Source organism: Lupinus angustifolius, unplaced genomic scaffold (assembly GCF_001865875.1).
Source record: "Lupinus angustifolius cultivar Tanjil unplaced genomic scaffold, LupAngTanjil_v1.0 Scaffold_27_3, whole genome shotgun sequence".
NCBI classification, from domain to species: Eukaryota; Viridiplantae; Streptophyta; class Magnoliopsida; order Fabales; family Fabaceae; genus Lupinus; species Lupinus angustifolius.
The window spans coordinates 5,353-28,764 of NW_017720456.1; the positions used below are offsets into that span (position 1 = coordinate 5,353).

The 23,412-nt window shown below is 30.0% G+C and overlaps 2 protein-coding genes across 2 annotated transcripts; one reads left to right on the forward strand and one right to left on the reverse strand.

The window, feature by feature from the left end:
- Window positions 1-2,540: 2,540 nt before the first annotated feature.
- On the reverse strand, window positions 2,541-4,139 carry LOC109338490 (RING-H2 finger protein ATL11-like). The gene has a single exon (XM_019575750.1). It carries the CDS (start codon window positions 3,879-3,881, stop codon window positions 2,721-2,723), a length of 1,161 nt encoding a protein of 386 aa, XP_019431295.1. The 5' UTR covers window positions 3,882-4,139; the 3' UTR covers window positions 2,541-2,720.
- An 8,517-nt stretch (window positions 4,140-12,656) lies between these two features.
- On the forward strand, window positions 12,657-15,166 carry LOC109338492 (SPX domain-containing protein 1-like). The gene is made up of 3 exons (XM_019575751.1): window positions 12,657-13,015; window positions 13,649-13,775; window positions 14,452-15,166. The coding sequence occupies exons 1-3, from the start codon at window positions 12,740-12,742 to the stop codon at window positions 14,892-14,894; spliced, it is 846 nt and encodes a 281-aa protein (XP_019431296.1). The 5' UTR covers window positions 12,657-12,739; the 3' UTR covers window positions 14,895-15,166.
- The last annotated feature ends 8,246 nt before the right edge of the window (window positions 15,167-23,412 follow it).

Sequence of the window (23,412 nt, forward strand, 5' to 3'; positions counted from 1 at the left end):
AAGTGAAAATTTTATTAAAAAGAACAAAAATTACAAATAGGAAAAAATAAATATACAATTCTCGAAAATGAGATGATAAAAATATTACATGGTTCAAAAGAGATCCACTAAAATCCAATCTAACAAAACAACAATAATAATAGCACTCCAAGTATAAAATTGAATTAGAGATCTACTAAAACCAAAATATAATTGCACCTTTATATTTACCTTTAATCCAAAATGATGATTTTTGTTTACCTTTGTGTTAACTTATGTGAAGGGTATGGAGTTAAACTAAGGCGATTTGCAAATTCGTTAATTAATTGTAATGATATCATTCATCATATCATACTTAGTGACTTAAATCTATGAAAACAATCAACACGTATTTATACATGTTAATCTCTGAGGCAAGTGTACATTAGAAAAATAAGATAATTAGTTCTCCAATCCATAATTTTCCACTACAATTTACTCTTTTAAATTCATTATTGTCATGTTAGGATAAAGTATTAACCCCTACAAGAATTTAAAGTGAGATTAACTATTGTCTAGTAAAAACACACCATTTGTGCAAGAGTGGGCCAATCATAAGATCGCTAAAACAATGGCTTTAGATCTCAAATATGGTCCGTTCGTAAATAATAGACTTCAAACTATTTGTATTAATAATGTTATTGTTTTAAGACTAGTTGACTACATATTTTTCTTATAACATAATAATTATAAGACTATTTAAGTAGGGTAAATAGATTTTTTGTAATCTAAGACTTTATTATCTCATGAATCCTATTTTTTCCTATAAAAAATACAATGGAGAAACTTTAATAATTATTGATGAATTGATTGTAATTAAAATTGGTGATTCGCTTTGTCTAAATGCATGACATCTTCAAAAGGGCGGTTTACTGTATTATACTATAGTGAAATTTGAGAATAGTATATATATATGTAGCCCCATCTTTATAAGGGAATAGGTTATTTCTATGACATTAAGTATTTGGATGTGTCTTAATGTAATAATAAAGTTGTTTGTCTTATAATTTACAAGTAAAAAATTCTATGAATAAATTCTTCAGTTACAAGGATATGATAGTATGTACTTATCATCCTCAAAACCTATTAAATAGAAATCCCATACATTAGGCTATCAAATTTATTAAATAAAACTAATTAAAATAATTTAATTAATAAATTTTGACACAAAAAGGAGAATATAAAATTCTAAGTAATAAACAAATTTTAAATTTCTTTTTGTATTATGTACATATACCGAAGGTTCATCCTATTAGGAAGTAAGTACAGCTGGCTCACCTCATTCTTTTAATTAGTTTTGAAATGATACATTAATATTATATCAGAATGAAATAATAACTTATTTTATGTTGTTATTGACTAAAATATATCACTTCGTCATCGATCAAATGTAAGTCTTTCGCCTCATATAATATATTTTTATAAATGAGACATGTTGGAAGTAATTCTCACATCTCCTCCCTCATTTTACTAGGCACTATTCAAATAGTTATTGGATTATTTCCTTTATTGCTTATTGATTTTGAAATATCCCATTAATACATCGACCAAAACCTTCCCAATTTATCTCTCTCTTCAAAATTGACTTTATTTTACCATGTTCACAAGAGGGAGGTCGATCAATTATGTTCCATCAACTTGTGAATCTCTTGTAGTAGCCACAAGTTTCAATGAATGTTATACTCACTTTTAGAAATCTCCATTTTCCAAGTGAATCCATCATAACAAGTCCTTTAGACTTCAGATGTTGTTATTATTGAGTTGAGAACCCAACTCAAAGGGTAGTACTATCTAAGGGGCAACTCCAATGCCCTTATCATGAGGCTCAATTAAAAGCCGAACATGTGGGATATGAGCTTAAAGATTGTCTTAGGGTGACTTCGGGTCATCTAATTTGGGATTTTGCTTAAACTTGAAGAACAAGATAGCACCATGATACTCCCTACACTCGAGTTGTTAGATAATGAACTCTCATATAAATAGGGTGCAGCAGACACATGATTTGGGAGGACTCTAGTAATGGTTTTGATGAAGAGTTAGATGATGTATATGCCTTGTCTCGTCTTATGAAGACTCTTTCTGCATCTAGTATAGGTAAAACATACTCATTTCCGTTAGACCTAATTAACTCATGGAAATTATACAAGCCATGACACTAAAACACTAGAAAACCTTCATGTCATTGACACACAAAGTAAATACATCATTACGTATGGAGATCACTTGTCTTCAATTGTATCCCATTTTATGTCACAAGTCAATCATATATTAACACGTGGATAAAATAAAAATTTAAAAGCAAAAGGTAATAAGATGAAGCAATCTTATTGTTTTAAGACATGAAATGAAATATTATTTGAGACATGTGATATGTTTGGACTTGTGATCTCCATCTCCCTCTCTGCAACACTTGGCAACCAAAATTCTTCTAAAACTGCAAATGGATATCTTAAAAAGAATTAAAAAGGGATTTTAAAAAAGAATTAAAAAGGAAAAATACACAACTGTATGAAACCTTTTATCGTAAAAATAACAATACCCTGTGTGAAATGAAAGCAAAACAATTATCTCGCCATATTTTTATACTATCCACTCATTCACTGATTAACTAAAACATAATCTAATAAATTGTACAAAATAAGAATAAAATGTATAAAAGCAATTATCTCACCACCTCTATCCACCTAACTTAAAAGCCAAGTTCACATATCATTTTCCTTTCCAGAAAATAGCCGGTCCGATGATCGTTCTCCCACGTCATCTTTATTAAACTCAGTAACCTTCTTTGATATGTTGGAACCCGCTCTACTCATCCAACGAAACATTCTCCGATCCGACTGGTCCAACCGCTCGAGATTGTTCCTCCCACAGCCACTGCCAACACTTCGTGTCCTATAACCCCTCCTCTCACTACTCTCGGGTGTGAAAGCTACGCCTAAACTCTTCGTGCGGCTAAGCGTTGACGTCACCAATTGATTCCTCACCTCCTCCGGCAACCTCAACGTGAACCTCTCCAAATTCTCACCGCGTTGAACCAGCGAGTGAGAGCGTGGAAGCAAATTCGTGAATCTAAACCCAGTTGACCTTGATCTACGTGGACGGTTCTGATTAACCGAATTGTTATTACTCAACTTCGGAGACTCCTTCATCACTGTACCTTGTCTTCCACTGAATTCATCAACGTGGACCGGGTCCGGTTCCGGGTCGGTTTGATCCGGAAGTTGAATCGTCATAAAGGGAACAACTTCGCTTGGTGTGGAAACAAGGTTGGCGCGACAAACAGGGCATGTGGAGTGATTAACTAACCAAGCATCGATGCATTCAGCGTGAAACACGTGGTTACAAACTGGGATCAAACGCAGTTTTTCATCGTCTTGAAACTCGTTTAAGCACACGGCGCATTCTAGCGTGGCCATTCCTATCTTGAGGCTCTTCACGGTGGAGTATATGAAGGTTGGGAAGGTTTCAATTATCTCCCGGTCTAGGCCACGTGGCCGGTGGTTACTTCCGATAATTGGGATCGAAAGGTCGTGTCTTCCTCTCATTCTTCGCTCTGTGCACTGGCGAGTGTAGACAGAAACGAAACCCAATAGTACGAACACAACGACCAGGATCACGAGGGCCATGACCATAGATTTATTGAACTGGACATTGGAAATAGTATTGTCAGGTGGAGGAGGTGTCAGTGTGTTTGGTAACTGTGCGGTTGCCGGCGGTGGAAACTGTATAAGAATAAAAAGTAGTAATAGTAGAGGAAGAACATGATGAAGATTGAAGTGGAGGTTGAGTGGTAGTGTGGTAATGGAAGGAATGGGAGAAGAGTCTGTGTGAGTGGACATAGCTGAAGATTTGAATTGGATCATATCAGAGTTCAGGTGGGTTTGTTTGCTGTGTAAACAAGCAAAGAATTTTGGTGGTTCTATCGTTGATGATTAAGAGTAGGTGGCCACTGATTGCTCTCATGTTCTTTTTTCATAATATTAATGATGATTTGGTTGTTAAGTGAAGCAAGGTATGAGCAAAAGATATGCACAAACAATTACATAAGGCACCACACTTCGGCGCTTTTTTTTAATGGGGTGGCCGTGGGGACAACTTGTGAATTAAGAGAGAGAAAAACGGTGACAGATGGAGTTCTTAAATTCTTATTCACTTGTTTGAATAGGTTTATAACTTTATATGATTTTTTCTCCTCTTTAGATCTAAATAAGTAAATATCATATATTTATTTAGATTAATAATAATCTATATATAAAATAGTGAATCATATTCTTACTCATATTTTCTTATATAACTAACAAGATGTCGTTTTAGTGGTATAAGACTTCACTAAATTTCAATATAATAATGATTTAATTTATTTAAGTGACATTTATTTGAATGAGCAACCACGAACTTCGAAATAAATAGTTCATTGCATATAAATTGGAGATACACTACGAAAAAAAATATTCACATTTAAAAATATGTATAGATATCCAAAACATTCTCTTAGTTTTCACTTAATATATAAATCACTAATGTATTTAACAATTGTATTTAACTTTTCAATAGTTTGTCATTGAAATATTTACTAAAAAAAGAATGATTGAATTTGGGATAAAAATGTTTGATACTTATGGTATAGAATTTTCACACTGTTCTAAAACCATTTGTTATTTATCTATATTGTTTTTATTAGAGTCAATAAATATTAATATAAATAATAGATGATATAAGATATTATAAAAAATTTGAAAAAACTTTTATATTATTAGTAAAAATTTAAGAGATTGTAACTTTGCCAACAGCACAAGGCAACTTGTTTCCTTTTTAAGATGAAAAAGGAATAGATTGTAACTTTAAGTAAATATCATTTTGTTTATATTTTTCTTTTTTATTTAACTTAATGAAAATAAAATATTTTTAAATGAAAGAGATGTCATAATATAATTTTCAATTACATATACACAAAAATAAAAAATATTTCATTTCTAATTTTAATTAACTTTGCAATTAATAATCTAACACATCCACTTTTCACATTTTCTATTTGTTAAAGTATTGTTACTTATTAGTTAATACTTCCTTATGATAATTTTTTTATAGTGATACCTCTGAGTTTTATTGAAATTACACAAATTACCCTTTACTTTTTTATACATACACAACTTCTCCTAATTTTTATATTTTCAGTACACTAATCACCATTGTATGTTAAATAAGAGTAATCTTTTAAACAGAAATGTGATAAACGCAATTTAGTTAAACAAAACATGATATATTATGGAGACAAATCCAAATAATATATGAGTCAATATCTCTTTATTATTTTTTGTTTTTTACGATATAGTATAAGAGCAATTTAAACAATATCTCTTTGGAATTGTTGATGCATTTTATAACAAAAAATAATAAAGATACATTAGTTTGTATATTATTTGGATTTGTCTTCATAATATATCATATTTTGTTTAACTTAATTGCATTTATCACATAAAGATACATTTATTTTTCATGGAGGGGTAGTTAGTGTAATAAAAGTATAAAAGTTAGGAGATTTACATATGTGAAAAAAAGTAAGAGGTGATTTATGTGATTTCACTAAAATTCATGAGTGATAGTATAATTTACTCTAAAAATCATGATATTGTGTTACTTGTGGTGTTCCTGCCGTTTTATTTTTCAATTCTTTTTATTTTATTTTATTTCTCCAATTTATAATGTCATTGGAGACATTATTGTTATATTTCAATATGCCTATGATGGTTATCAGTATCATTATGGCAGAGTATATTTAAGCTTGTGGGTAACACATTCAATATATTTATGTGTATGAGAGATTGCATGTCAGAACTGGGGTGTTACAGAAAATATAAAATAAGAAAGTTGAGTAATGCTCTGGACTTTTCATAGCCTTTCTCACTATATATATATGGAATAAAATACTACAGGGGATATTTAAGCTTGTGAGTGGCACGTTCAGTATATTCATGAGTCTGAGAGGTCGTATGTCAGAACTAAAGTCTTATAGAAAATATAAAATAAAAAGGTTGAGTAATGCTCTAGATTTTTCATAGCCCTTAATGAAACAATGAATAATCTTTAAATACAATAAGAAAACCCTAGAAGTAATAACGACCTTAAACTTGGAAACATCCTAAATTAGAAATTTAATAAGGCTGACAATGAAACGAATCAACTCGGTATTCGTTTGAAACTCGACTTGTTATTCGTTCGAAACTCGACTCGTTATTCGTTCGAAACTCAACTCGTTATTTAGCTCGATAAACTTGGTTCATTAACCAAATGAGCCAAAATTGAGCTGGAAACTGAGCTCGTTACATAAACAAGCCAAACTTGAGCTAAATAAAGTTTGACTTGTTAGGTTCATGAGTTGACTCGATATATATATATATATATATATATATATATATATGTGTGTGTGTATGTATATATAAGGAGAGATTTGTTTACACCCATGTTATGTTATATTAGTTACACTCAATCTCAGTCATCCATTTTCTTAAATCCAACAGACCATAAATGTGACTATTTCTGGAATCATATCCATAGTTAGCGCATTCATAATAGTTAGAAGATCCAGCTTTGTATCAGGGTCACAGTCGATACCGTCACTATCATCATTATCGTTACTATCATCACTATCCTCACTATCATCACTATCGTCATTATCATCAACAAGAAAACCCTTAGGCTTGTTATCCGGGGACTTGTTCAGAAATACTATAATGAAAGGAAGATAGGAGTTTGTCGCTAGATATTTGACCAAATAGGATCGTCCAGTTCCTATAGAACCTATCACTAAAATACTCCTAGGGGGTAGGGCTAAGTGGAGCGAAAAGGATTTAAGTGATGAGAGAGAGAAAATAAATCTTAAATAACTTTTAAGTTTCACTATTTAGTCAGTTGAATTTAAGAAAATGGATGGTTAAGATTGTGTGTACTAATGTAACTTAACATGAGTGTAAACAAGATCACTCCTATATATAAGGAGGGATATATATATATAATATAACATTTTGCAATATTTTTTTAAAGTGAATTAATTATTTGAGTTGTCCAAATGAACCAATTCGAATTAGCTGAACAATTCACGTACTTTAACTAAGTCGAACTCGAGCTAAAAAATAATTCATATCGAACTCGAGTCGAATTTCGAGCTGAGCAAATCCTTATCGAGTTGAACCAAACTGAGAAAATTCTTATCGAGCTGAACCGAGCTAAGTTCTAGTCTTACTCATTTCGGCTCGTTTTTAGCCCTAAAATTAATATAAAATTAAAATTCTACGAGTCATCACATATGAATACTTAAGACGACTCAAAATGTACATATGTTATAACAAATTGGACAAATAAGAATGACTACATATAGAACATTATGATGTTTCAAATGCTCCCCTTTATGTCGTAGTGTATCGAGAAAAACAACAATATTAGCACGAAAGCATGAGCTAATTGATTAAAATATAGAACTTGTCAATAAAAGGTTTGATGGACAACGCTAGAGATTCATAATTGTGATGACATATTCGGTCATGACCATACCATCACAATGGGGCAACTATTACTACTCATAGTTCAATATGTATTGGATCAACCATGAGTGGCCCAAAAGTTTATTGGGTTAGTGAATATGCAAAGGCTAGAACCTAAAAGGCTCACAATAGACCCAAGATCTCAACCGATCCATCAATATCCAATAAAGTTCAAGATTCGATCTACATGGTAACTGATAAGGGAAGACAACTCTATAAGGCATATAAGGGTTGCCATATGTGCACATATAAGTTTGCGAGACTAACTGGTTAAAAGGATAGGAGCAAGGCCTCGACCAATACGTCAATGGTCTTCCTTCAGCACAAGGTAACCTCATCCTACTCATTATAAATAGATAGATAATTTATACAATAAATATATTCATCTCTCAAACTTCTCTCAACCTTATTTTATTTCTAGCATACAATTGCCCTCTATAAATACTGATTTAAGAGTTGGTCCATTTTCAGGTACTCATCCAAAGCAATCTAAGACTGGATCTTATCTCAATTCAAGGTCAAACCGATTAACTCAAAGTCAGCCTCAACCTAGAGAAAACAATGTGACATCATCCCAAAGAACTAGATATAAGAATATTGATTTATTTGGACAAAGTTTCATTAATTTCTTCATATTCGGACCAAAAGTAGTTGGAAATTAAGTAGCCTCTCGAAGTCTTATAGCCCATTGTCTTTTATATTGTTTTAATACATAGATGGAGAGTTTTGTGTTAAATAATAATTATACTCAATTCCAGAGAAAATGGACTTGGTGGAAAATGGTCACAAACAACAAAATAGAATAATTTCTCTTAAATGTTAACTTATATAATTTTTTTATAACCACACATTCTTAGAAATTTTAGCTTCAGATCTTTAATGAAGATAGACTCCTATGATCCTATCAATCGACAGTGTTAACTTATTTAATTAAGCTATTAAACATTGTGAGTAAATAAACTCAAACCTCCATTATATGCTTCCTTTCTTTCTTATTTCTTTTTCTCCTCTAGGCCTTCTATTAGTTCTATCTGAACACCCATTGGATCAAAAACTTTGGACTAAATAATATATATATAAATAAAGAAGTAAATAGGTACTTTACAATATGAAAGTATTAAGAAGTACCAGTTTAGTTTCTAGATTTATTTAAGTATATACCTACATTTTATATTTTATAAAAGAGAAAAAATGTATCATTTGCACCGTATGAATTTTATATATTATCATCGCATCATCTATCATTCATATTTAATTATTATTGATTTTTCAAGAAAGTAATCCAAATGACCAATAGATAATATTGTAACTGCGTATAAATCTTTACACTATTAATGCATAAATATTATACTCTTTATATTATCTATAGCATATTTGTGCTTCTATTATATTTTTATTTATTAAATTAAAGTTAATTAATTGTGTGTAAACCTCCATATGCATGACTAGTATTGGCAATTAGGGCGGCCCTGCTCGCCTTGTCAATGTCCACACAATGCCCACTGCTCGCCTTAAACATGGGTAGGGCAGGCTTGCGGGCCGCCCTAAATTAAAAAAAAAACTAAAAATGACATAGTACTTTAGATTACATGGATAAATAGTATGACATTAAGATTAAAAACACAAAACATAACATCTTGTTTTGCATAAACCGGACATTAATTTAATTGGTAAGATATTATATTTTGGAAAATTGTTACATGCACTCAAGTGGTGAGAAAATGAATTACTTTTGTCATACTTGACCCATCAAATTTCTTATTTTAGTGTTCATTGATGCCCATAGGCCGCCCTGCCCGCCCATTTGAAATGCTCATGGGCGAAAATGACATATTAGACGGTCATTTTAGGACGGATAGACACAATTTTCATGCCCTGTCCGTCCAAAATGTGCAGACAGACAAGCAGGCCCCTGGGCTTTGCCCAAATTACCAATGATATGCATGACCCCAGTGCTACCAACCTCTACCCTTACCATAATATTGTTAGCTTGTATGGCCACATTACATCGCATTAAACAAGGAACATTGAAATAAAAATAAAAAATTCCAAAGTGGTTTGTTTTGTTGGGAAAAGATGACAGTCAAGTAAATTGACTTGAGTACCTAAGATCTCTTTATAACGCGGGATAGCCGAAATACCATATTTAATTCAGTGAATCGAAAATGAATTACCTTGATCATAGCTATAAAAAATTAAAGGGAAATTTATCAAATAAACCTTATAAGTCGTATTTTGTATGGATGAAAGTTTAGAGTGTGTTTGTTTTAATTTTCTATTTTTATCGATGAAATCAGAAAATGAGATTGGGAAAATATATTTGTATTGTTGTTTTCATTTAAAATTTTAGAAAATATGAATTTCATTTCCAGAATTCTAAAAATGAAAAAAATATCATTTCCAATATTTTTAATATTGAAGTGGTGATAATTTTTTGAAATTTTTAACACTTTTGTTACACCATTTATTTCATATCTTTTGATGTTTTAACATTTTCATATTATTATATTTTATTTTTCAATTATACTATTATTTATTGATTCTCTTTTTCAAGTCTATTTCTTTATTTCTTTTTAGTTCAATATTCAATGTGCATTAAATTTGTTTATTTTAGTTAAATGATATAAATTTTTTATATTATTTAATAATTTCACAAATTATGTGCACAACCTTAAATATTAAAGAATATAGAATGAAAGAATATATTTTTTATTTACTCTCACCACTAATGAGCAAAATCTCAAAATAAATCAATGAGTGTTTCGCTCTTTTAGATAACCATACATATTCGTAATATAATTTATTAGTTTTTCTCTAAACATAAGAACTTTTCTTTGTCATTTTTAATGTTATTGCTAAATAATATGATGATTGGTGTAGTAATATATGACTTCTTAATGTTACTAATTTATTTTAAATTAATTTTTTTAGAGCACTTGTAAGTGCATGATGCTTGTTCTCACCTTTCAAACATCTTTGTAATAGTTAATTGTCAAGTCCAACAATTAAATATGTTTAATGTGTTGTTGACAAAAAAGTTGTTACAAAAAAAAATGCAAGTATAAAATATGAAGAAATTCTATAAAATAAGTGACTTGATTATTTTAGCGATTAAAATTTAGAATTAATTATTTGCAAGCCTAATTAACATCATTTGTGAAGTTTTAAGTGAAGAGTTTTTGAAAATGAAAATAATAATAACATACATGTATTAAGGAAATGAAAATTGTTTTTCTAGAATGAAAACATGAAATAGAAATAGAAAATATTTCTTAAAGTAAATAGACTTTACTCTTTTTGCTTATTTTTTCTTCTTAAAATTGTAGCACAAATATATTGACATTTACCTATATTATAAACTCAACATACTTTTATAGAAAAACCATAAAATTGAAGTTCTTTCACCATGAGTTATCTTTTCAAAATTGTCTTACTTTTGGGTTGAAATGTCAATTCTAATTTTACCCTTAATTTCAAGGTTTTATTTCCTCTGATTTGCTTTTCCATCAATCTTCATATTAAAAATTTCTGTCATTTTGTTGTTAAATATTAATATTAATATTAATTTTTATATTATCTTCTATTTTAATTTTTTTTAGCCTTTATCATAAAATAATAAAATTTAACAAAAATATAGTAGAATATAAATATGATGATAAATATTTAAAAAACATATTTAAAAAATAACCAAAATAATCACAATATAAACACATAACTTTATACTCTTTTCTGTAATTTACTTTATAAAAAATAATTTTTCTATCATACTCAAATGAAATAGATTGATTTATATTCACTTTTAAGCTAAGATACTCAAACAAAAATAAATTCTGAGTTGAAAATTGAATATAAATTAATACGGTTCGTTTGAGTAAAGAATAAATTTTTTTGTTTATAATATCATAATTTATAAACTAAAATTAAAAACATAATTTATATTGAACACACCTTAACTTACTTATACATAAATGAGTTTACCAATTAACTATCTTGATATTATTTCAGCTTGACTAAAAGTTTATAGTAATGTAATTTTTTTTGGTAACACCAAATATATCTTTTGATATTGTTTTGTTGCGCACTTTAATTTTATTGAACATGAGCTTGATTATTTTACTGAGTGAAAAATACATGTTGTTTAGAAAAAAAAATAGAAAAATACATTTAAATTCTATTTTTTCCTTATTCAAAAACTAAATCAAAACTTCTATAACTGGAAATGGGAAGAGATCTACTTATTCTAAGAGTAAGTGGACAAAACTTACTCCATATCTTAGTCATCAACTTTTGGAAAATTTCAATGGTTTGAATTAGTGAGTAAATTTCAATGGTTTGAAAATTTCAACTCTAGGAGTAAGTAAATCTCTTTCTAATAAAAATATATCATTCTTATATTATAGAAAAATCTACAAAATATTCTTGAACTTTATATTTTTTTATAAGTAACTATTCAAAATATTAATTCTTCATAGTTACTCGTTGTACTTTCACCGTTGTAAAATTATTGCATGCATAAAGATAATATTAAATTACTAACAATAAAAAATTATAACTCAAACATTTTTTAAAATTTCGACAGTCATATATTATTATTTAATTTTAATTTTTTATATACAAATATTACTTTTTTTTCTCCGTACTTATCACTTTCTTCTCAACTAATCTATATTTTGACGACAATTTCTTCTTATCATCAACCTTAAGTAATATGCATTTTTGGAGTAGTGTACTAATTGTTATTGTTATGAATTTTATGATAACAATTTCCTTATTAACTTATTAGTTATTTAATATTATGTTTATATAGAAATTAATTTTCCCAACAAATCAAGTTGAAAAGAAAAATAGTCATTATCCTTACTTACAAAAATATAAAGTTTATGGAATTTCTATCTACTTTTCCAATTAAGAATATTAAAACTTAAAGAAGTAAATACTCAAACTTTAATAATAAAAAAAGGAAACAGGAAAATGACAAGAGTGTCCCTCGGAGGGAATAAAACCCAAAATATACTCTGACCATTTTCGGATATTCCAAAAATACCCGCGAATATCCTCTTCCTCTTCTCACTATATCAATTTCCACATTCCTCTCTTTCTCTCCATTTTTCTCATCCTTTCATTACATCCACACACACATTCTTCTTAATCTATAGTTTCTTAATAATAGAAGAAAAAAAAAGATGAAATTTGGAAAGAGTTTGAGCAACCAGATCGAGAAAACATTACCACAGTGGCGTGATAAATTCATTTCTTACAAGGAACTGAAGAAAAAATTGAAGCTTGTTGAATCTGCTGCTGAAAAAGGGGATCAGGAACCACCAACTAAACGAGCCAGAATCGATGGTGAGAAGATGTTAAAAGAAGAAATCGATTTCAGGAAATCGTTGGAGAATGAGCTTCATAAATTTAATAATTTTTTCGTTGAGAAAGAAGAAGAGTACATTATCAGATTGAAGGTATTGATTTTTTTTTATATATATTTGATTGCCCAGATTGTTTTTTGTTTGGGGTATTTAGAAATTTTTCTTTTTTTTTGTGGGTAAAAGTAGAACCTTACGTTTTTTATATTCATATGGGTCATGACCGTCATACTAAGGTCATTAATTTTTTATATAATTTAATAATTATATTGTACTAACGTCTCTCCATCTTTATTTGGATTTGGTCATTACAGTAGTGTTAAGCTTTTTTTAAGTGAACCAGATTACTCCGTATTATTCCGGTGTAACGGGGTTTAACACAGTTTCACCATTAATTTCAGTAGTCCAAAGGGGGTAAGGATAGTTAGATCTAGAAGGACCAAAATGTCATGAAGGAGAGTGATTAGCAAGGGATAGTGTTGGTAGTACCCAAAAAACACAATTTGAAGTCAACATATGATTGAACTTCCAATTTCTACTTGAAAATTTATATTAAGTTAGTTCTTGAAAGATTATTAATTAGTACTAAAACTATATAATGACACAAAAAATAAACAATATTTATTGAGTAAATGTAACATCCATAAATACAAATGGCATAAGAATATATGGATCAAGATTTCTATGATTTTGGGGTGTGAATAATTTGGTTGTGGTTGAAATATGCAGGAGTTACGGGATAGTGTGGCCAAAGTAAAGGATGATAATGAAGAAATGATGAAAATACGCAAAGAAATTGTTGATTTCCATGGAGAGATGGTCTTGCTTGAAAACTATAGTGCCCTTAACTACACAGGTACTTTCAACCTTAAAAGGTCTCAAACTAGAATACTTGGTAGTCTCAGAACATGTGCACTAGTTGTAATTTTTGCTTGAGAATTATCCAAATTAAATTTGACTAAATTGTAATAGAAAGTCTATAAATCAGAACTGGGTTCATTTCCCATTTAGATTTTCCATTGCTTCTATATGGGCAACAAGGTGAAACAAAGAACATGTTTTGTTGGAATAGAGCATTATGTCATATATTTGAGTATTTTTTATGAATAGTCATCTTTATCATCTCTTTTGATACATGTGTAGTGGCTTCTTATTCTTCTGTCTACTTTAATAAACCAATTCTATGATAGTTTGTTCATCAAATGTTTTAATTGATTGAAACAATGAGATCCCGAATATTCATGTTGTGGGTATACATAGCACAGATCACGTGTAAAATGCATTCCCATTGAACATAGTAATTTGATTTTCGATGAAAGTGATGATGTTTCAAAATGCTGCAAAATTCAAAAGGCATATAAACCAGATGTTTTTATTAGTAATAAAAAAAATTACTTTTAAATTGAATAGCTATGAAGGTATATGCCTCAGTGATCATTCAGCCTAAAGTTGGTATTGCTTTGCTTGAGATTCATTTTTTATTCCTATTAACCGATTAAATATCCAATGTTCCCTATATTTTCTTTCCACAGGACTAGTGAAAATATTAAAGAAATATGACAAGAGAACCGGTGCTCTTATTCGCTTGCCATTCATTCAGAAGGTCTTGCAACAACCTTTCTTTACCACTGATCTCCTCTATAAGCTTGTAAAGGAGTGTGAATTAATGCTGGACCGCCTTTTCCCCGTAAATGATCATCCCACTTCCAATGAGGCAACTCCACAAGTTGAAGGGTGTGAGCCTTCAACTTCAGGCACTGGGAAGAGTGATACTCTTCTTCTGGGACCTAAGGATTTGGCAGACCAGGACATGGAGAGCCTATATATGAAGGGTACCATATCAGCTTTGCATGTTTTGCAGGAAATTAGAAGCGGAAGCTCGACCGTTAGCATGTTTTCTTTGCCGCCGCTGCAGATAAGTGGTTCGGGAGAAACATGGAAGAAGATTCCTGTTATGGAACAATCAGCCAAGTAAAGTAATCTGCAGTATTGCATTTAGGAGTTAAGGATGGTTCAATGGGATGGATATTCCCTTTTTTTCTTTTCAAATCTGATGCCTCTGTTATGGCATGCTTTAGATACCAACACAGTTTTATGATGTTAAACTTAGAGAAAATATTGGTCTCATAGAATCATGGGTTCCATGTAGTAAAACATGAAATTGATAGAAGATGTCATGTTTTAACATTTCACTAAGGCTCATTCAATATATAATGTAATTACTCCTCTGTCTGCATCGTAATTTAATTCATAGTTATTTGTAAGATGGTTAACGGAGATATATGTTATAAATAATAATATGTATGTTGATACATTTATTATGTATGCATTTTAACTTGTGAATCACTGGTTGTAATATTATGTTGATGTTTTGACCTATATGGTAGCTGATACACTATTAATGAGATGTGATGATTAAATATTGTTAACAAATTTTATGAGAACTTTTACAAATTAAAAGCAATAACATGAGCAAATCAAAGATTGATAGTTATTTCTTTACTACAAAACTAAGTTTTATCCTATCTATTTTATACAATTCTCAAAATGCACTTTCCTTCCATTCCTATGTTCTCACTCTTTTTAAAATACTACCTACTTAATAAAACTGAGGAGAGGTCTACTTATTTGAAGAGTAAGTTTTTTAAACTTATTAGTAGATTTAAACCATTAGATATTCTTAAAATTGATTGTTAGGATGAATATTAAATTTAAAAAATTTATCCTTGAAATAAGTGAATTCCCATTCAATAAAGTTTATGTAAATGAAATTATATAAATGATAAAATAGTAAAATATTACATAAATTTAATATAAATATATATTAGTTACATTTTTTAAACGTACATTCCGACACTGATTTATTGAAAATGGAAGTTTTTCCATTCTGATACTAGATAGCTTGTACTTGTGTAATAGAAAACAATGGTAACTAATATATAGTGATGAAGTGCAGGTTAGTTTAATATTCACATAATATTATAGCGGGATGAATGCTTAAGACAATGTTATCATGGGGAAATGATGGAAAGTTATATCATCTGTCCTAAAATTTGTACTATTTTATTTACATATTGTTTCTTATTGGCCAAAAGGGTAAAACATAAATTAAAGTTATATTTCATGACCAATGAAAATGAAAGAAAAAATATATATCTTACTATAGAAAATACAGTCACACAACTAATTCTTCTTTGATTGTGGCTGCCAGCTTACGGTTTTGGAGGGTCAATATTGTCTTATGCCATGGAATGACTAGTGACTTTGTTTTAGTTAAGGGTGTTTGGTTAGAAACGAATTTAAAAATAGTTTGTCATAGAAAAAATTATTAATTGGGTCGTTGACTAGTTCATTTTGGTAAGACTTTTTGTGCTATTATCAAAATTGTGTAACCATTATATAAACTATGATATCATTAGGATAAAATAGTAACTCATGTATCAGAGGCGAACCATTCTAGAACTATACCGAAACAAATATGACTAATATCATTTTGTATGACTGTTGCGAATCAGAATATAAAAAAAAGGAGAGGAAGAAGGATGTCAAAAAATGATTTGACAAAGAATAGATTTGAGGAAGAGTTAAGGAAATATGTCTCAAAATATATATGCATTACTAAAGTGAAAGCCTCTATTTATAGGTAGAGAACAATAAGACAAAGATATTAACAATACAAAACGGGAGCTTATCTAAAAACAAAATATGTGACTAAGATGAAACAAATTGATGCTTATTATGAATGAATCAAACTTATCTTGTTAACCACATGCCACCTATATGGTTATTCATTTACCAACAACATGCCACACGTGTTTAAAGAAACATTTATTTATTATTTTTTTTCAAAAAATAATTTCATTTTTTAATAAAAAAATATAGGTTGGATAGACTACCGTAGTGCACTTACATGTAAACAAGATGGTGTGTGCCCAAACATTCTTATCTTCATGTCCAAACCAATTAAATTTTACCAACTAACATAAAAAATTATATTTTGTTTTTGTATTTTTGTAAGTATGTAACAATTTTTAATTGAATGAAATACAATGAGACACAAAAAATAAGATAGATGATCCTTATCCCACTTGTATGTGTGGTAGACTGGTAGTTATGGGGTATGTGTCTCACCAACACAAAACCCTTTACCCTGGGACATGATTAAGTAGAATATCTTACTTAAACATTGTTCATGTATTTAATCTACCCTGTGAACATGCACAGTTCTTTCTTATTCACATGTGTTCTATTGTCTAATAGTTTGTATCACACTTCATTTATTGATTATTTTTTATTGGTCAGAAAAATAAAATTTAAATTCAATATATATTAACTTTATATTTTTTGAATAATAAGAATAAAAATATATAAAGATATATAAAGTAATACATATCTTTTAGTTAAAAGATGTATGCCTGACACACATCTCAACCTCTCTGTATCATCTATTACTACTTCGTCCTTGCTTCTGACTAATAAAATTTCTATTATAGAATCCAACTAAAAGGGATGATAAGAGGGAGAGCATATCAGATTTGAGGGGTCTGTGTGAGTGTAAAAAGAAAAACATTTATTAAAGGGAAATAGACTAAGGATATTATCAAATTTTCCAAAAAAACTTCGTTCAATTTTATATGAAGTGATAAAATTGTTCAATGGTGAAAATGGAAGACTTAAGAATTAGAGTGCATGAGGTCGTGTGTATGATAAAATCCTAAAAGAATAAATATGTCATTGAAAGTTTTATTTATTTTTATTTTTTTAAAACATTTATCTTTCCATTAATGGAGAATATCCTAACTCCTTTGATGTATATACACATATTTCCTGGTTCAATGAAACTATATTATGGGTTTAGTTTCTCTATACACCAAAAAAACTAAAGCAAATAAATTGAGAGACAACAAGTACAAATTCATGCACAATGAACTTATCACTATAAAATGCAATTAACAAACACACCAAATATATGTCTCGAGTAAATTAGCCATCCATCAATTGACACCTCTCAAAATGGATCGAACCAGTTGGAGAAAATATAAAAAAAAGGATTGAGAATAGAACAATTCCTCTGTTCCAACCTTTTATTCCTTGTAAATGTATTTATTGGGAAAGCTTAAAATAAATATATGATGATTTCTCATTATTGAATATGAAAAACCTTATTTATAGTACATGAATAGGTAATAAATTTATCTAACTAATTAACTAACTAACTAACAAACTAATAAATACATGTTGTAAAACAATTTTAACATGAATTAAATGTGTAAAGCGTGTAAAACGTGTCAATTACAAGAATTGTTAAGTAAATGTTTCACTTGATTTTCTAACCAGTTAATTGATTAACAATGATGTTAATCGATTAACACTTACCCAATTAATCGATTAACATTTACCTAGTTAATCGATTAACTGTACATTTAATCGATTAACTGCTGTTGCTGCTGTCTTTCTTCTATGATAGTTTTGTTCTCGAATAGTATTGCTACCGGCTTACTCTCCTCGTTGCTTGTGTGGCTAAACTCATCATAAGGCATTTTCTCTCAATCGACCATTAATTTAGTTAAGTAAGTTATCACTCTCATTTCAGATAAGGATCTAGTATCCTCAATCACGTCCCTAAGTCTGTCCCAACTAATTAAAATATGACATGACAATTAAAAAAATTTAAATATTCATGACTTTTTCTATTTTTGTTTCATTTTGATTGGTTCGGGATAAGCTTGAGAAAGTGCTTGAGGACAACATATCATTGTTCTCTCATTTTCTCCAAAACGGGACACTATCAAAGTGGAATGGAGATCATCTATCCCACTTTTTTGGTGTCCTAATTATGTATCAATCTAATTAAAAAGTGACACATAATTATAAAGAGAAATCATAAAAATGAAAAAAATAATTTTTTTATATTACTTAGTGGAATATGATTGGGTTGAGACATGAAGACCAAATTTTTTTGTGACATGTGATCTTTGTTCATCAAAGTGTCCATGATGAAACAAAATCCTCTCCATTATTTGAGAGACAAGTTCTTTTTTCTTTTACTTTTAAGAGTAAAAATGTAATCTCATCATAAATAAAAAGGATATAAATAATATTATATCTTGCATTTTCTTTGGGTTTTTAGAGTACTTCTCACTCCACTAATGGAAAGAGGAGTCTTACTTGCCCATGGTGTATTTTCTTAGGTGGCCCAGAATCACCAATGTTGAATTATTTTATCAATCCTATCACTATAACAAAACAAATTTGTAAATTATTCTCCTGAATTAAAGTTATTATATTGGTGTGTGATTGGTTAATTAAATAAAAATGAACTAAATTAGGATAATTGGTTGATTGGTTAAACAAAGTATTAAAAACTTATTTCCTTATTTCTATTGACTTTTCAAAAATTTTACTATTTTAATATGACTAAGGGTGTGAGTTTAGTTTGCACGAGTTTCATTATATTCAAACATGAGTTTATGTTAAATATATTTTTATTTAGTTTTAGTTAATTAGTCTTTATTTTCCATGTATAAATTGTTTAATACACTCATTTCATTTAATACTCAAATCCGATTATTCAATGAATGAAATTTATATTTTATTTCCGTTATTGATTCTTAATATGATATTAGAGCAATAATTATTCTTTGAGAGCTTCCGCTTATCCTTTTTTCATTCCAAGATTCAACATTTATCATCATTATCATTCATGGTTCATTTTTTGTCTTGCCGAAGACCAAGAGAATATATGCTTCTGCTTTGTATATTTTGCACCATTGAAAGCTAATTTAGTTATTGCCAGTGTTGTGAAACCCGAGCCAGACGTCAAACCGGCAGAAGTCCCGTATTAGGTTTAACCAGTTTAAACGGTTAAACCGTCCGGTCTGACCGGGTGATTTCGTACATAATTAATAATTTTCATTTATAAATATATAGTTATATATAAATGTCAAACTTTATATAATTAATAATTATGTATAATTATATTGGAATAATATATCTCTATCTTTTTTTGGACCGTAGTAAAATAAAATATTAGAACATTTTCCCATTTTTTTAATTTTTAAGTGAGCCGTCTGGTTTACTTCCCGGGTTTATCTGGTTTAACCGGGTTTAACATGGTCGGACCAGATTTTTTCTGGTTCAAAGCGGTCCAACCCTCATTCGGTTAAGACAGCAAACTAGAGCCGCTTTCAAGTCCGGTCAGTGGTCAGACCGGTCGGACCGTCCGGTCCGGTTCTAACAACATTGGTTATTGCAGTGGAAAATGTTGAGTCTGAGCTTCTTACTTTTGCTGAGGCAGTAAAGAATAGTGATATCTGTTAGGTATCAGTGGCAGAATACACCTAGAAGGGGTTTGAATAGGTATGACAGAGCTCAAGTTCCATTTTTTGGTTTTTACACACTTGCTGAAAAATGCCAAGTTAATCGATTAACCAGTGGACTTAATGGATTAAATCAAAATAGAAACAGAATGATCAGATCAACAACTTGCACAGTTATTAACAAACACACAAGCAGATATACAACCGATATTTTTATGCAATATTAACAAGGATATAACAAAATATCATTATGCAAAATATCAGCTTCAACCACGAATTAAAACATCTTGAAATATAAAAGAGAAAGGGATAGAAAAGATTGCGCAAAGATTTTATCCTGGTTCGTTTTGCTGTCCACTGCAAAACTACATCCAGTCCTTCCATCTGATCTGAGAGATTTTCCTTCTTCACTATAGAACACAATGTATCGTTACATATACACTCCCAATTACAAGACTCGAACACTCCTTTCTTGGAACCCAAAGAACTTCGTCACCCTTGTTTTGAACTTTCCCAAAACCGCCTCCCAAGAAAACCTTTCTTACCACGATTCAGCCCCAACCAAGGTATCGCTCTTTATCCCAAGACCTCCAAGTCTTTTGTGAAGAACACCTTACCTAACCGCAACTAGGATTTTCCCAATCCTTGAATTACAACGCTATAAGTTATGAATGAGTACTTAATAATCGAATTTTACAATAAAGATCAAACACTAAAATCTAAGCAATAACTCACAAGACTTCCTAGTCTAATATGAATGTACATGCATGAGGTTTCTGAAATTAAACAATCATAACAAAACTCTCTCTTTTTTTCTCTAGAAAACACAAGAATGATGCAAGAAAGCTTTTCAAAGAACATGCAATGTGAATATGAAACTTAAAGCCTTAGCATGATCTAATCTTTCTCTTAATGCAACATGCAATATTTTCTCCTAGATATAACATTGAGTAACTCGAAAATATGTAGAGAGAATGATGTAAAAATGTATGAATTCTTGTTGCACATATGCCGAGATTTCAGTTTAAATAGAAATCTATCTAAAGTCCCAGTTAATCGATTAAATACCCATTTAATCGATTAACGGGTTGTTGAAAATAACTGTTTTCAGTTTTTTAGTTTTCTGTTGAAACTACAATTCTGTTAATCGATTAACACTATTCGTAATCGATTAAACAATGTAAAATCAGCTTGTTAATGCATGGTAAACTACCTATATGATATATGCTCATGCAATACATGATTTCCAAATATAATACCTTTAATGCGCAAAAGCAATGTATTCAAATGCATGAACCCAATTATCATATATTTATAGATGATGTCCAATTTTAATGGATTAATTACTTTATTAAGTCTTGTGAGGCTCACACCTAGGTTTACCTTGTAACACCCCAACCTTGACATGCGATCCTATGGTCCATGAATTTACTAAGCGTGCCACCTATTAAGCTTAAATACCCAATGCAATATTTTATTCCCCCTAAAGGGGTATTTAAGCTTAATAGGTGGCACGCACAATAAATTCATGGACCATAGGGTCGCATGTCAAGGCTGAGGTGTTACATACCTAACCTAGACTCAATATCTATGGCAAACATCTTAGACTTCTAAAAAGATAATAAAGAATTACAATCTAAGTCTAATAAGTCACCACTTGAGCCATCAACATGTTGATTTTTATGACATCTTCAAGCTTTAACTAACTCATTGTCTTCATCAAAACATAGGTAAAACATTGCTAATGCAATCCTTGACACTTTGCACTTTCAATCTCCCCTTTTTGATGATGACAAACACCACATCAAATAACACGTTACATTTGATGAATTAGCTTGACGATGGTGTACATTTGCATATTGGTTGTGAATTTAAAGTTGAAGCGCTTTGCTCTCCCCCTTAGGTAAGCAATGATTAATAATACGACATCTATTATGACAACCTGCAAATAACATCAAACACAACAAGCAACCTTTCTCCCCCTTTTAATATTATAAAAAAGATCGAATATTCAATTCTAGTCAAAAGTAAGAAGAGATATAGCAATTTATTTTGAAAAACTGTAATTAATAGCATAGGTAATAACCAGTTTGAGAAGCTTAAACAAATGCATTGATTTCTGACTCTAAAACTGAATATAGACAGATTCTGCATGACATGTCCATTATGTAAACAATTTAGACATGGAATGATTAAACACATATGTATGCCACTTTTCAGCACTTGTTAGGCTATTTTCATTTTAAAGCATATTTAAATCATTCAATTATAATACACAATTAAGACATGTTCAAGATTCACGCAAAAAAAAAATCTATTTAACATAATTAACAAGGTTCAACATAGTTACAAAATGCTATGATATCACATGTTATGAATTTAGTGAGATTATAACATATACTTTTTAGTTCAAGTGTACTCAATATTTGTAACCTTGTTAATAGACTTACCTTACTTACCCTTTGGTGATAGGTCAAGATTACCACTTGTTTAATGAAAAGTTTGATGATATGATCAATATTGTGTATTTGACATTTAAAGTGCGCTACTTCCCCTTTCATTGTTATTCCCTTTATCTTCTCCCCCTTTATTACTTAGAGAAGTACTATAGGTAGGTAGCATAATATGGAAGCTCATTTAACAACCTTTCTCAATAACTTTTCTTCTTAATAACCTTGATCTACTCACCAACCTTATGCCTAGAACATCTTTTGTTGATTTATCCCTTGATGCTCAAATGTCCTTTGGCACACCTGCAAACACAATTTACTTGTCTCTTTCGGGTACCCAAGTTATTTTGGGTCCCTTCTTGTTAGTAACTAAAGGATCTTGCCCCTTATTTATCCAAACATATTTGCCACTTGACACACCAAATTTTCTAATAAAGCATGTAGTGCATGTGTGACCATGTGTACCACAATAGAAACAAGTAGGCATGTTATTATTTGACTTCTTATGCATATGAACTACTGGATTTCTACATGATCTTTTCTTAAGTTCAGGTTTATATCCAATTCCAGATCGGTTACCAACGTTTCTTGTATTAGCAAGCAATGTGTTAAGGTTTTCTTGACTATATGTGAGCTTTGAAAGTTTTTGTTTCAAAATAAAATTTTCAGCATTTAAACTCTCACAAGTATCACATATAGTGGGTTGACATAATTTAGATGTAGA

Excerpts from the sequence above, each read along its gene's own strand:
- LOC109338492 (XM_019575751.1), top strand. The coding sequence starts at position 12,740 with ATGAAATTTGGAAAGAGTTTGAGCAACCAGATCGAGAAAACATTACCA. Across the intron at positions 13,016-13,648 it reads AGTACATTATCAGATTGAAG|GAGTTACGGGATAGTGTGGC; the intron begins GTATTGATTTTT and ends TGAAATATGCAG. Across the intron at positions 13,776-14,451 it reads TAGTGCCCTTAACTACACAG|GACTAGTGAAAATATTAAAG; the intron begins GTACTTTCAACC and ends TTCTTTCCACAG.
- LOC109338490 (XM_019575750.1), bottom strand. The coding sequence starts at position 3,881 with ATGATCCAATTCAAATCTTCAGCTATGTCCACTCACACAGACTCTTCT.